General features: G+C 40.7%; 1 protein-coding gene across 2 annotated transcripts in view; it reads left to right on the top strand.

Moving 5' to 3' along the window:
- The window catches only part of ANKS6 (ankyrin repeat and sterile alpha motif domain containing 6), a 50,260-nt gene that overhangs the window by 17,220 nt on the left and 20,061 nt on the right, over positions 1-12,979 (top strand). For both annotated transcript variants that reach the window (XM_068147478.1, XM_068147479.1), the window contains exons 7-11: positions 4,533-4,743; positions 5,356-5,405; positions 6,472-6,675; positions 8,285-8,450; positions 11,130-11,299. In XM_068147478.1, the coding sequence (XP_068003579.1) occupies positions 4,533-4,743; positions 5,356-5,405; positions 6,472-6,675; positions 8,285-8,450; positions 11,130-11,299 (801 nt within the window). The remainder of the gene's footprint in view (positions 1-4,532; positions 4,744-5,355; positions 5,406-6,471; positions 6,676-8,284; positions 8,451-11,129; positions 11,300-12,979) is intronic.

The raw sequence follows: 12,979 nt of genomic DNA, 5'->3' as shown, positions 1-12,979 counted from the left end.
CTGCTTTGCTACTTAATTCCTTCTGTTGTACACTGGATTTCTTCTTCTTCTTCTGTGCCAGCTTGACCCCTACTGAATGTCAGTTTGTCAGTGTTTAGAGTATCTAAGGTGCTCACAGGTAGACAGATGTCTTCACCAGCTGTACAAAATATGTTACATTTCATTGGTGCTGTTGCTAATAAACATTTCCAAACTTCTGTCTCGCTCCACAGAGTATGTTTTCCCAATTTGAGATCCAATTGTTGGTAATCTGTTTCTCAATATGCTTTTTGGCAATGATGCTTCCTCTATATTACTTTTACTTGAAGCATACTTTCCTCAGACATTTGATTATTGTTACATGGGATGTAATGAGGGATGTAATAAAAGCTTTATTAAAGTCAAGCTGTTAACGCTTTTGCCTTCTTCCTGCACACTTGGATAGTTGTTCTGTAAGAGATACTGATTTATTTCCAACAAACCCATACAAGCCATCTCTTACAAGCTGTGATGACGTGCAGTTTTTTCACTGACAGACTTTCAAGTTCAGTGTTTCAACTGGTAATTGTTCAGATTATCCTCTTTGGGGCAAGAGCAAGAACATATTTGCCTTTTGCCTGATTTCTGTAACTTCTTTCATACTCTTACCTCAATGTGTTCAGAAGTCGTGTTGTCTGTAATTACTCTGGGTAATTTTAGTCAGTTTTGTCTGGTTTTAATTTGTGTAAAATATTCTTACCCTGTTAAGGAAATGCATGTATTTTCCTACCTTCCTCCTATTAATGATATTCATAGTAAAACATCTGTAGGCTGGTTTGGGAGTTTTAAAAAACACAAGAAACAAACAAACCCTTTTCAGTGTTTCCAGTTTGATCAATATTGTCATTAACTACTAGAACTTTTTATTCTGTTGTGGTTCTTTTATTTGCAGTTTATGCATAATATAGGCCCTTGTTCCTTTACCTGCTGGTTCTGTAGTGGATAACTATTAGAATAAACCTTTATTAGAATAAACCAAACCAGGTTGGAAGAGACCTTCAAGATCATCGTGTCCAACCCATCAACCAATCCAACCCACCCAAACAGCTAACCCATGGCACCAAGCACCCCATCAAGTCTCCTTCTGAATACCTTCAATGACGACGACTCCACCACCTCCCCGGGCAACCCATTCCATAGTGCAATCACTCTTTCTGTATAGAACTTCTTCCTAACATCCAACCTGAACCTCCCCTGGCGCAGCCTGAGACTGTGTCCTCTTGTTCTGGTACTGGCTGCCTGGGAGAAGAGACCATCATCAGCCTGTCTACAACCTCCCTTCAGGTAGTTGTAGAGAGTGATAAGGTCACCCCTGAGTCTCCTCTTCTCCAGGCTAAGCAGCCCCAGCTCCCTCAGCCTCTCCTCGTAGGGCTTGTGTTCCAAACCCCTCACCAACTTTGTTGCTCTTCTCTGGACTCGTTCCAGCAAGTCAACATCCTTCCTAAACTGAGGGGCCCAGAACTGGACACAGTACTCGAGGTGTGGCCTAACCAGTGCAGTGTACAGGGGCAGAATGACCTCCCTGCTCCTGCTGGCCACACTGTTCTTGATGCAGGCCAGGATGCCATTGGCCCTCTTGGCTGCCTGGGCACACTGCAGGCTCATGTTAAGCCTACCATCAACCAGCACCCCTAGGTCCCTCTCTGCCTGGCTGCTCTCCAGCCACTCTGACCCCAGCCTGTAGCACTGCATGGGGTTGTTGTGGCCAATGTGCAGAACCCGGCATTTGGATGTGTTAAATCTCATGTTGTTGGATTGTGCCCATCTGTCCAGCCTGTCGAGGTCTCTCTGCAGAGCCTCTCTACCCTCCAGCAGATCAACTCTTGCCCCCAGCTTGGTGTCGTCAGCAAATTTACTGATGATGGACTCAATGCCCTCATCCAGATCATCAATAAAGATGTTAAAGAGCACAGGGCCCAGCACTGATCCTTGGGGCACACCACTAGTGACTGGCTGCCAGCTGGATGTGGCACCATTCACCACCACTCTCTGGGCTCGGCCCTCCAGCCAGTTCCTAACCCATCGCAGTGTGCTCCCGTCCAAGCCATGGGCTGACAGCTTGGCCAGCAGTTTGCTATGAGGGACGGTGTCAAAGGCCTTGCTGAGGTCCAGGTAGACTACATCAACAGGCCTCCCCACATCCACCAGGCGGGTCACCTGATCATAGAAGGAGATCAGGTTGGTCAGGCAGGACCTGCCCTTCCTAAATCCATGCTGGCTAGGCCTGATCCCTTGGCCATCCTCTAAGCGCTGTGTTATTGCACATTCTTTACCCCTTTCAAACAGGAGCTGTTAACCGCTTTGTTTCTTGCCCTTTTGTGGACTTGGAAATAAAGTTGTGTCTTTTCCATATGGAAATAATTTGTTTCTTCTCTTTTTCTCTTGCCTGTGCTTCTTCAAGAAGTTATTCTCAACGTCTGTTAGATCAGAGTGAATTATCACATTTAGTTTCTAGTTTCTTTGTTTAGATTAAAGTTGGCTGAGGGCAGTCATTTCTTGTTCTTCCTCTTCCTCTTCCTCTTTCATGCCTAATACTGCTGCGAATGTCCAAAATACTTCTCAAATGGCAGCAGCATTTTCTGTTATTTGATACCATTGCCTTTTCCCACTGCTACTAGATTTCAGCCTTTTGACAGACTATTTTTAACCACAAATACATTTTTGTTACTTTCCTTCTTCAGTCTAGTTCAAAGCCCTGTATTCCGACTTCATGTATGATGTGTGAGGTTATATGGAGAGGCCACAACCTTCTGCAACAGCAAACTGGAAATTCCAGCGCTCAGACCACCATACTCTGAACATCAGAGGATAACATGAACCTCTCCACTGTCTTCCTTTATAGAATAGAATAGAATAGAATAGAATAGAATAGAATAGAATAGAATAGAATAGAATAGAATAGACCAGGTTGGAAGAGACCTTCAAGATCATCACGTCCAACCTATCACCCAACACCACCTACTAAGTCCATTACAGATTAGTTTGTGATATAATCTTATGCTAACAAAGCAGAAGCACTGTGGGAAGAGTAACAAAGATGATAGGAACTTAGAAGTAAACTTTGTTACAGAGGCAAGCTAGCTTCAGTGAAAAAAACCAAACCACGTTGTACAAACAATCTATTTTGTCAGATCATTGTACTGTGTTAAAAACTAGATATTCTTTTTTCCTTTAAGTTCCTTTTCAAAAGTGAATAAATACTGAACTGTGTGGGTTTTATTGCTTTCTTGCAACTATTTGTCTCTCTTGCCTTTTTCGATCAGGTCTTTATTGCTGAAAGTAATGTAAATCTTTATTAGTTATGGCTCCAAAGAGATACAAAGGTCTGAGAAGTCTATCCATTACTAATGTTCTGTGCAGATTTAGAATCTTTTTAATGATCATGTGTCAGAAGGATTGATTTACAGGGAATAAATTTGCAGGTTATATTACTTTTACTGTATGACAGCTAGGAAGACATATATCAGTAAGCAGTTGAAAAATGTTAAATGCTCAGGAGAGAGGGGAATATATACTGTGAGAAGGAATGTCTAGGAATAAAAAGTAAGCTAGGAGAATGTATTACCTAGATTGATATCACATAAAGCTGCCTTGATGAAGTATCATCACTTTTTACATGACTTTATTATTTTTTTAAAGTGTTCCTGAAAGGGAAGACTTAGTTACCTACGTGCCACATAATCTTTGATACAGATTGCATTGGTCTTCTTATTATATCTTGTGTAGTCTAGAGACATGTCCTGCTAAATACTTGAAACATTTTGCATTGTCTGCCTGTGAAAATGTGTAAGACTGCAAATGCTTGGATAAATTTTATTTTGAGTAAAGATGGTTCTTTTGTATAATAGTTTCCACATATGTGATACTTGTATGATGGCAATTGTAGGAGTAGTAGTCCTGAGGTTTGTGGTTCCTTGCCTTGCTCTATTTCAGTTTATAGTCTTTCCAGTCTGGCAGGGTTTAAGTTATCTGTGTAGCAGCACTGCATGGACTGTTAGTCTTTAGTTTTACAGGAATACTATCAGAACTGCTCTTCTTGTTTGCCACTGATTTTGAAGATCTTAAGGAGAAGCTTTCGTGCAAATTGGATAAACTTCTATGCCCTCTGCTAAAAAGCAGAAAATATGCATGCCAGCTCATTGATACCAGGGAGTGTAAGAATGGAGAATGGATGGTGAAATTGGAAGTTACTGGGAAGAGTGAATATTTGCCACGTAGCTGTAAAAACTTCCCACCCAAATTGCCCTAGTACTTTTACCTGCCTTTTCAGGTATTGAAGAAAAATACTGTAAGGCATTTACCAGATGAAAAATAAGGAAAGAGGTCAATCTTATACCTACAAATTATGGTCAAGGTTTCTATTCATAAGTGCAAACCAGTTTTAACGTTGCTTTTGTAGTGTATCACAAAAAACTCCATATCAGTGCTGTAAGGATTACTTAATTATGCATTTCTTCTCCTCTTTTTTTTTCTTTTAGTTGGAACTAAATTATTGTGTCTTCTTATCAATCTAGTCCTGGTGGAGCAGGATGTCCAATCGATTCCGTAAGCTGAAGTTGACTCAGACGTTGCGCCATGGATTTCCTTCCAGTCAGTTTGTGCCTTTTCCTGATGAGTCTGAACCATCGCTAAATTCCACCATAAAAGCAGTTTCACAGAGTGATACGGACACCTCTGGGAATCTCGATGCTGCTACATCTTGGATTACAAATAACAAAGCTAGTGGTAAAGCCAGAGTTGTCTTATGGGAAATGAGTTCTCATGGGATTGTCAAGATGATGCTATTTCAAATGTATTGATCTAGTTTATATTTAGCGTCATATAACTGAAAAGATCCATAGTGCATTTGTAGTACAGAGAGAAATGTTTCTATCCGTGACCGTTGATCATACTGAACCTGAGTGTAGCATCATTTAAGCAGGAGAAAGGTAATATAAATTATGTTAGTGATCTGTAGCAAACACCATTAAAGTGGACAGTAGAGGCAGGTCACTTAAAAGTTGTTAGTATCTTCAATTAATTTATATATTGAAAACAAGTTTATTTAAGTAAGCAATTTTGAGGAGAAAGAGGGGTTGGGAAATATGAAATTGTAGAGTACATATACTGAAAATGTAGAGTTCTCCATATAGGACCTCCATAGTTTGTGGTGTGAAATAAGATTATTGGCTTAATTTGAATTTAGGTACATGACAGTGTCACTGTAAGTCTAGGTTCTATGTACTTACTGAGGGTAAAGCTGTTGACTATTTGAAATTAGTAAGTTATCTTTGAAAACAAAAGTAGGAGTGTGTAAGCAATCCCACATAACTTATGTATTTTTTATGTATTTTTCAGCTGTGAACAGTGCAAAAGGAGGAAAGGATGATGAATTATTGACAACCATGGTATGTTGCAGTGCTCTTGGTGTGTTCAGCCCAGTTCAGAAGGTCATGCAGCCCACATCATTTTTTACTTTTTTACTTGCTGTCCAAGTCAGTGTTAAAAAGAGAGCTGTCATTTGTTTGTGGTCACTAGACAGGAACTGACAGGCTGCAATACATCAGTAGTTCTTAGAGTGGGGAGTATTACAAGTAGTATGGTGTGGAAGCTGTTCACAAGTATTGAATTTCTTTCAAGAGTTACTCTTACCTCTGTATGTGCATGTACCTCAGCCCTGAATTACTAAAATAGATGAAACAGCCAGAATGAGTTGCTGACAAGCAGTATGCTCTGAGTAGAACACGAATGGAACATAATATAATGTGAAAGTGAGAAGTTATTAGTAGAGGCAACCATGAAATACTTAATTTGGAACATTTATTTCTATTACTCTGGTTCTTCTGTTGTGCTGTGGCTTTAAATTCCCCTACAGCTTGCTCTCTGGCATTAAATTTTGCTGGTTATCCTGTATGTTCTTTTTTAAGAAGGTTCATCTTGGACTCGATGATCTCAAAGGTCTCTTCCAACCTGGTTAATTCTATTCTATTCTAAACTATGTGACTGACTGACAGAGCTCCAGAGTGCCAAATTTGTTGTGTTGGTGTTTTTTTCCCTCTTTCTGGAGAACACATGCAGCCCGAACAGGCAGTTGTTCACTGTTTCCATGTGTCCTGTCTGGGAATACAGAAAGGACTACCTCATTTGTTTGGAAATTAATTATTCACACTTCTATTAAATTAAATGTGAAGCAAGATTCATCCCAATAAAGGAAGAGGCAGTTTCTACCACTTAATGAACTGTATTAAGTGAATGGGCATATTGATGAGTGCCAGAACATCCACTGGATTATGTATTACTACGTGTCATACATCTTCACAAGTACTATTTTTGTGGCATGTTTCCATTTTATTTTGTTTAAAAATGCATTTGTCTTTTTATTTAACTTGCAGTTTTGAAGCTATATCAGCTCCCAGTAGTCACTCTTAAGAGGCTGCTCTTTTCTTTTCCCCTTTTGTTGTTTCCCTCTCTCAGCTGAGAAGCAGTGCTCCATTCACCAGACTGCCCAGTGACAAGCTGAAAGCAGTGATCCCACCTTTCTTGCCGCCCTCGAGTTTTGAGCTTTGGAATTCTGATCGACCGCGACTCAGCAAAGATGGCAAAGCTGAACAGATGAGAACAGCCTGGCCACAGAGGGCAATCAAACATGATTTTAACAGCAGTGGGAACTCTGATATAGTAAGCAAACAAAATGTGTACAAAATTACTGTTCTGTTCAGGCTGTGCTTATTGGAGAGCCACACTGTGCTTCCGATTAGAAATTACTTCAAATGCAGTGTCTCAGTAATGGCTTGTCCTTTTAAACTCTGCTGGTTAGGAGGAATACATGTCTCTATGGAAAAATCATAAATAATAAATGGAACAAAAGTTTTGTGTGAAATGAAATGACCTGTTCTCTGTTACCCAGAACAAAGCCTTAATGAATATGCTGCAAACTACTAAAGTGGCTGCTGGTTCCATTTACGTATGTTAGTTGTCAAAGTAGGTAAAGTCATTGGAGTGTGGTTGTGATTTGGAAGAAGACTAGAGGCAGAGGGAAAGAATGGAAGTTTCCCAGTTTCCAGAAGCTGAAGGGAAGAAATAGCAGAGGCAGAAGTATGCAGACAATATTCAGAAAGGGTAGTAATAAGATTTTAACAGTTAGTGTTAAAGGGATGCAGCCTTGTGCAAATACTGTAAAAAGGGGAAAAGTCTGAATGAATTCTGATTTTTATAGAAGAAGCTTACCTGATTCTAAGATGGTTTTAGTAAAAACACAAAACAAAAAAGGAGAGCTTGTTTATCTTGAGACAGGAAGCAAAACAACCTTCACAACCTTTTGCAGTTAGTAGGAGTAAAAGAAGTATTTACTCCCCTGAATTTAGACTCTAATAGCCAAGTGTTGAGAAGAGCTTTTATACTACTCATATTTCATGTCTGTTCTAGAAATGGGGTAACAAAGACATATCAGGAGGAGCTTCTTTCTGTCTTACTTTTTTAGGTGAAATTTAGCTTAATATTAGTTGAGGTGATTTAGATGGAATAATGTGGAGTATTAGAAGGGAAGAGATCACAGGAAGGTAAATGTTCATTATCCTAAAAAAGATGATTGTAATAATATAAGCAGATAATTTGCATCCATATATAAAGAACAGAGTAAGTATTGCCATTGATCCTTCTGTGAGGAAAGAAGGGTTTTGCTAAGAGAATAGGAAGAAGGAGAAAAGCTTAGTAAATCAGAGTTGGAAGAAGTGATTTGAGCAACAGAATAGGAAACATGAAAAAGCCTGCAGGAACCACATTTCAGATGTTTGGCAGTGGCCAGTGGTGTAAAAGTAAAAGAATTGAAGGAGGACATGAATGTGGTTTAGTGTCTCAGTTAACACTAGGCTGTAAAATGATGCAGGTGGATGTTTAAGTTGCAGGGGACATGAAAATGCAACTGGAGGAGAGAATGTTTGCATCACTTGTTGCAGCTGAGGAAGAAACAACGATATGTTGGATAGGAAGTAGGTGGTAGCTGTTTTGTAATACAGGAGAGAAAGGTGGGATTCTGCCAGAAAGAAGTTTCAAGTGATAGTTATCCCTCTGCTCATAATACTGTGTGTATATTGTGTTTCAAGTGCAGCATATGATTATATAAATATATATTCAGTATATTTGTTTATCTAAAATATGATTATTTGAGATGCCCTATTTGTTCTTCACTGGAAGTTTCAGAACTTGCAAGAAATGAAATAGCAGTCAAAGTCTGATCTTTTGTTTTGCTCTAATAAGAAAGATGAAAATTACTGTTCTTGTTTTCCAGACATCTATTAGCAAAGGTAACAGACCAGTCAAATTACCAACATTTGCAAGAAGACCTGCATCTCCTTCAAATTCCAACAACTTCAACCATTCTCCCCATTCTTCTGGTGGATCCAATAACATTGCAGGAATTAACAGACATGGAGGAGAACTGCATAACAGATCAGGTCCCACACTGTTTTTATTTTTAATAAGAAAGTGGATTTTTTTCTGGTTCAGCTAAAAAAATTGTATTTATGGTGATGGCTTCTACAGCTGTATAAACAAAACTTCTGTAAACTTTGTTGGAACAGGATTGGACTTTGGGGACCTACGTAAGGGAACAAAAGCTTTATATGTGTTATAGGAGTCTTACAGTGTAGCCCTTGTCTCAGAAAAAGCATGTTGATTTAATTGAGTCCACCCATGATGAGTCAAATGGATACTTGTTCATTTTAACATACCTTTTGTAGAGCTGTGTCTTAACCCATTGCCATAGTTACCAACAATATTATTATTATTATTATTATTATTATTATTATTATTATTATTATTATTAACTTATTTACAGTAGATATGCAGATTCTAGAGTATGGTTGTGGATATAATTGCCATAAACTGGTACAGTTTAACCATTTGGAACCAAATTAGAAAAATACAAAACAGTTACTCAGAGAACTAGGGTGCAGTCTGCCACTTGTCCACTAAGGAGCGACTCGGCGGGCACCTGGCGGCTGAATACAGCAGTAAGGCTAGGTGTCAGGGCACATACAACTAAAGGAACCTTTCAAAGAGACTTAAGCAATTTTTTAGTTACAAATCATAACTCCAGGAATTACTGGGCTGCTGCTTTACAATCCACAGATTACAATACCATGAGGACTAAAGCGTGGGGATCTTAAACAGAACCAAAACTGGTTTTAGACATATGAACCCTGAAGTCATTGTGTCCTGTGCTCAGCACTGCTTAGGCCACACCTTGAGTCCTGTGTCCAGTTCTGGGCTCCTCAGGTTAGGAAAGATGTTGAGCTGCTGGAACGTGTCCAGAGAAGGGCAAGAAAGCTGGGGAGGGGTCTGGAGCACAACCCTGTGAGGAGAGGCTGAGGGAGCTGGGGTTGCTTAGCCTGGAGAAGAGGAGGCTCGGAGGAGACCTTCTTGCTCTCTCCAACTCCCTGAAGGGAGGCTGTAGCCAGGTGGGGGTTGGTCTCTTCTCCCAGGCAGGCACCCAGCAGCAGAACAAGAGGACACAGTCTCAAGCTGTGCCAGGGGAGGTTCAGGCTGGATGTTAGGAAGAAGTTCTTCCCAGCAAGAGAGATTGGCCATTGGAATGTGCTGCCCAGGGAGGTGGTGGAGTCACCATTACTGGAGGTGTTCAGGAAGAGCTTGGGTGGGGTGCTTGGTGCCATGGTTTAGTTGATCAGATGGTGCTGGGTGATAGGTTGGACTTGATGATCTCTGAGGTCTCTTCCAGCCTGGTCTGGTCTGGTCTATTCACTTGCTGAGCTGGTTGCTGCCACGGCTAGGGGAGGCAGCTTTCTTCTGCTGCTGCAGGGGTGTGGTCTGGTCTCCTTGGGGATGCACTGGAGGCTGGTTCACCTGGAACCCGCTGTTGGGCTATTCCCTGGTGCTGGCAGCACTGCAGAATTTGCAGGAGGCTCTGAGGGAGCAGTTCCCCTCGCTCAGCTCAAAAATGAGCAAGCGTCACTGATTCCATTCTGTGGCTGCTTTTCCTGTTTCCTTTTGGGGCTTGGGCAGTTGGGTCACCCTGGCACTTGGCTTACAGGGCTGTGGAGCAGCAGGCAGCAGCTCCTTCTCCTGTGACTTAGCAGCTGGCACAGGAACGGCTGGGCACGGTTCTGGCTTTGGCTCGCAGGTCTGCAGCTTCATGCTTGCAGCAGACATGCTTAGAACTGCCAAAAGCGATTTGGGCAAATTCCCCCTAGCTGGCCAGGGCGTAGATTCTCTCACAGCTCGTGTGAGGTCTTGGCTCTCCCCATACGTCGCCAATGGGGCTCTGTCCCTCCAGGGCACAGTTAGGCAGCTTCTTTCTACTGGTGGGACTGCAGATAATGATGCTAAGCTGCCTGTAGTTTTGGTGCATGTTATGTAAAGGACTCTTTGCTGGCTTCCGGGTAAACCGAGGCACGATGGCACTTCCCAGGTAGAAAGGCTTCCCTCTGGACTGCAGACAAAGGCAGAACACGTGCAAGGAGTGAGAGCAGAAGCAGAGCAAAGATGCAAGAGAATGCAAAAAGGAAAACTGTTTACAATTTGGGTAATACTTATAATTTGTTCAAGGCTTGGATTTAGCCACTAGTCAAACTTTGTAGGCACACCCTTAGCCTGTGGCAGAGCGTATAGGCAGAATATGCCTGTACTTGGAAGAAGCACAAGCACAGCACAAGCATCCCATAAGGTGGGTGTGTGCTCTTGTTTACCTGAAAAAAGGCAGGTTGGGTTATTTACCCTGGCTTGTTGATGCCTGGCCCTTTGTTTTCTCAGCTCTAGGCTGAGTACCCACTCCCCAAGTGAAGGGGAAGGGTTTGAGCAAAACATGTAGGGACATGTTTTGGCAGTATTTGGGGCATAATTCTGGGCATTATGCACCTTTTACCACACCTATGTTGTTTACTTTTTGTTTAAAATAAAAATTGGTTTTCAATTAAAAATAAAGCTGTAAGTTTTGTGTCTGGCAGTTGTAGTAACTATGTGGTGAAGCAGCTTATAAAATGTATATCCAAGAGTCTGAAAGTCTATTTCTTCATCCAGTCAGTTTTTAAAAGAGTGGAGAGAAGTGAATTGAGAATTAAGAAATACTATGATGCAATGGTTTCCTTGACTCTCTTTTCATTTTATTTTTTTCTTAGGTGGCAGTGCAGATAATGTTTTGTCTCAGATTGCAGCCCAAAGAAGAAAAGCAGCAGGCCTACCTGAACAGAAACCCAACCAACAGCATAGTCCAGTTCAGTCAACACCTTCATCCACTCTGTCTGACTTGCAGAATACTCAAATTGTTGGCAATGGACATGTTGTAAAGGTACAGGGAAATGTATTTTTTATACTTCTAAACTGGCTGATTTTAGTAGTTCATGTCTCAGTCATGGATGAATGTAACTGCATGACACTGCACAGCCAAAAAGGTCTACAAACCTTTACAAGTCTAGGAAAGATCAGACCTAGTAATAAAAGAGAAGTTTGCTTTATTATCAATTTCCTGCTATTTTAAAAGCAGCAAATATAGTACTTGATCTTAGGGTATATCTGAACTGTTATTTTGGTTTCTTATACTTCTTTCTATGGCCCTGATTGAGTCCAGTGTTAGTTCTTCTTGAACTTTACTCTGCAGTAGTATAACTAGTTTTCCTTCAAAAGCACAACCTCAGACAATTCCTATTAGGATCTGACGACCACAGCAATACACATGCATCCAGTCTGACTGCTCCACAAAGTGTTACTTTTAAACGGTATGAATATTAACTTGTCATCACCAAAGTCAGGTTTTGCTTGTGAGTCCAGACTATATTATCTGTGCTGACTTACCTATCAGTTTCCTGGTATAGCTTTATCCTCATGACCTGCCCATTCCTGTGCCTGTAGTTCGAAGTTAAGAACTCCTTTCTAAGGATTGAGATTGTAAATTCTCAGCAACTATGGAGACAAGTTAGAAAGTAGCATCCTAAGAGAAGATTCACTATTGTGAAATGTATGGGTTTATTCCCACAGGGAAACACTACATTTCAGAGAGCAAGAAGAGAACACAGAATTTGGAGTTTTAGTTTTGATGTCTGGTATCCTAAAAACATTAAAAGACATGATCAGGAGCAAAATGTCTTGACTTTTTGCTTGTGTAATCTCTAAACAGCTTGTTTTGCTTTATTTTGTTTTCATGTCATCTTTGCATGGGATCCTTCTTGAAGTTTTGCCCAAAGAAACAAAAAATGGCCAGAGTATAAAATCATTACATTTACCATCTCATTCTGCAGTCTTACATAGCAGCAGTAAGAAATATGTGCATTTAATTGGTAAATATCTGTGATAGATGAAGTTACCAATGCCAAAAGAGTTTCCATGAATAGGCACTTTGTCTCTGGTCTGTCAGTCCTAATTCTGAAGGGACTACTTGTTGCCTTTCAAAAATGAGGTTGGGAGCTAAAATGTATAATCCTGCTTGGCCCTGAAAAGCTACGGGCTCATACTGATTCTCTGGTACATAATAATCTTTCCTTCCTTTCTACCCCATGTAAGTGCTCTCTGGGTTATAAATGATCTATCTCTTTCTTTCATGTAGACAAAACCACTTTATTACCTCCTTCTTTCATTAACGTCTCCTCAGTTGAACAGCGACCAAATGCTTTTTCTTTTGGAGGTGGTCTGACCAACATATTTCTAGTCAAACTCTGAGCAGTTCCTCTCAGCTTGTTTTTATCTTGGAAGTAATTCCATCAGAGCTGTTTGTGTGCCCCCAAAAATCTTACATATCCACAATTACATTAATTAGCCTATTAAGATACAATACCTGTGCCTATGAGCTTTGAGCTGAAGGTCTTGGGGCCTGTTGTTACAAAAATGCTGCCACTAAGAAGTTTCATTACTTTTCCCACTCACAGTGGAAGGTATTAGTGGATAAAAGAATAGTGAGGTGCAGTGTCCTGCAGATCATCTTCTGAGAAGGGAGTTCATCAAACTGCTGAAAAGATTTTTAAATAGAAATAATGTC

This window comes from Melanerpes formicivorus, unplaced genomic scaffold (assembly GCF_026170545.1).
Source record: "Melanerpes formicivorus ecotype bairdi unplaced genomic scaffold, bMelFor1.0.p_v2 SCAF_15, whole genome shotgun sequence".
NCBI lineage: Eukaryota > Metazoa > Chordata > Aves > Piciformes > Picidae > Melanerpes > Melanerpes formicivorus.
Note: the sequence above shows the minus strand (reverse complement) of the source record. Positions and strands in the feature narration are given on the sequence as shown.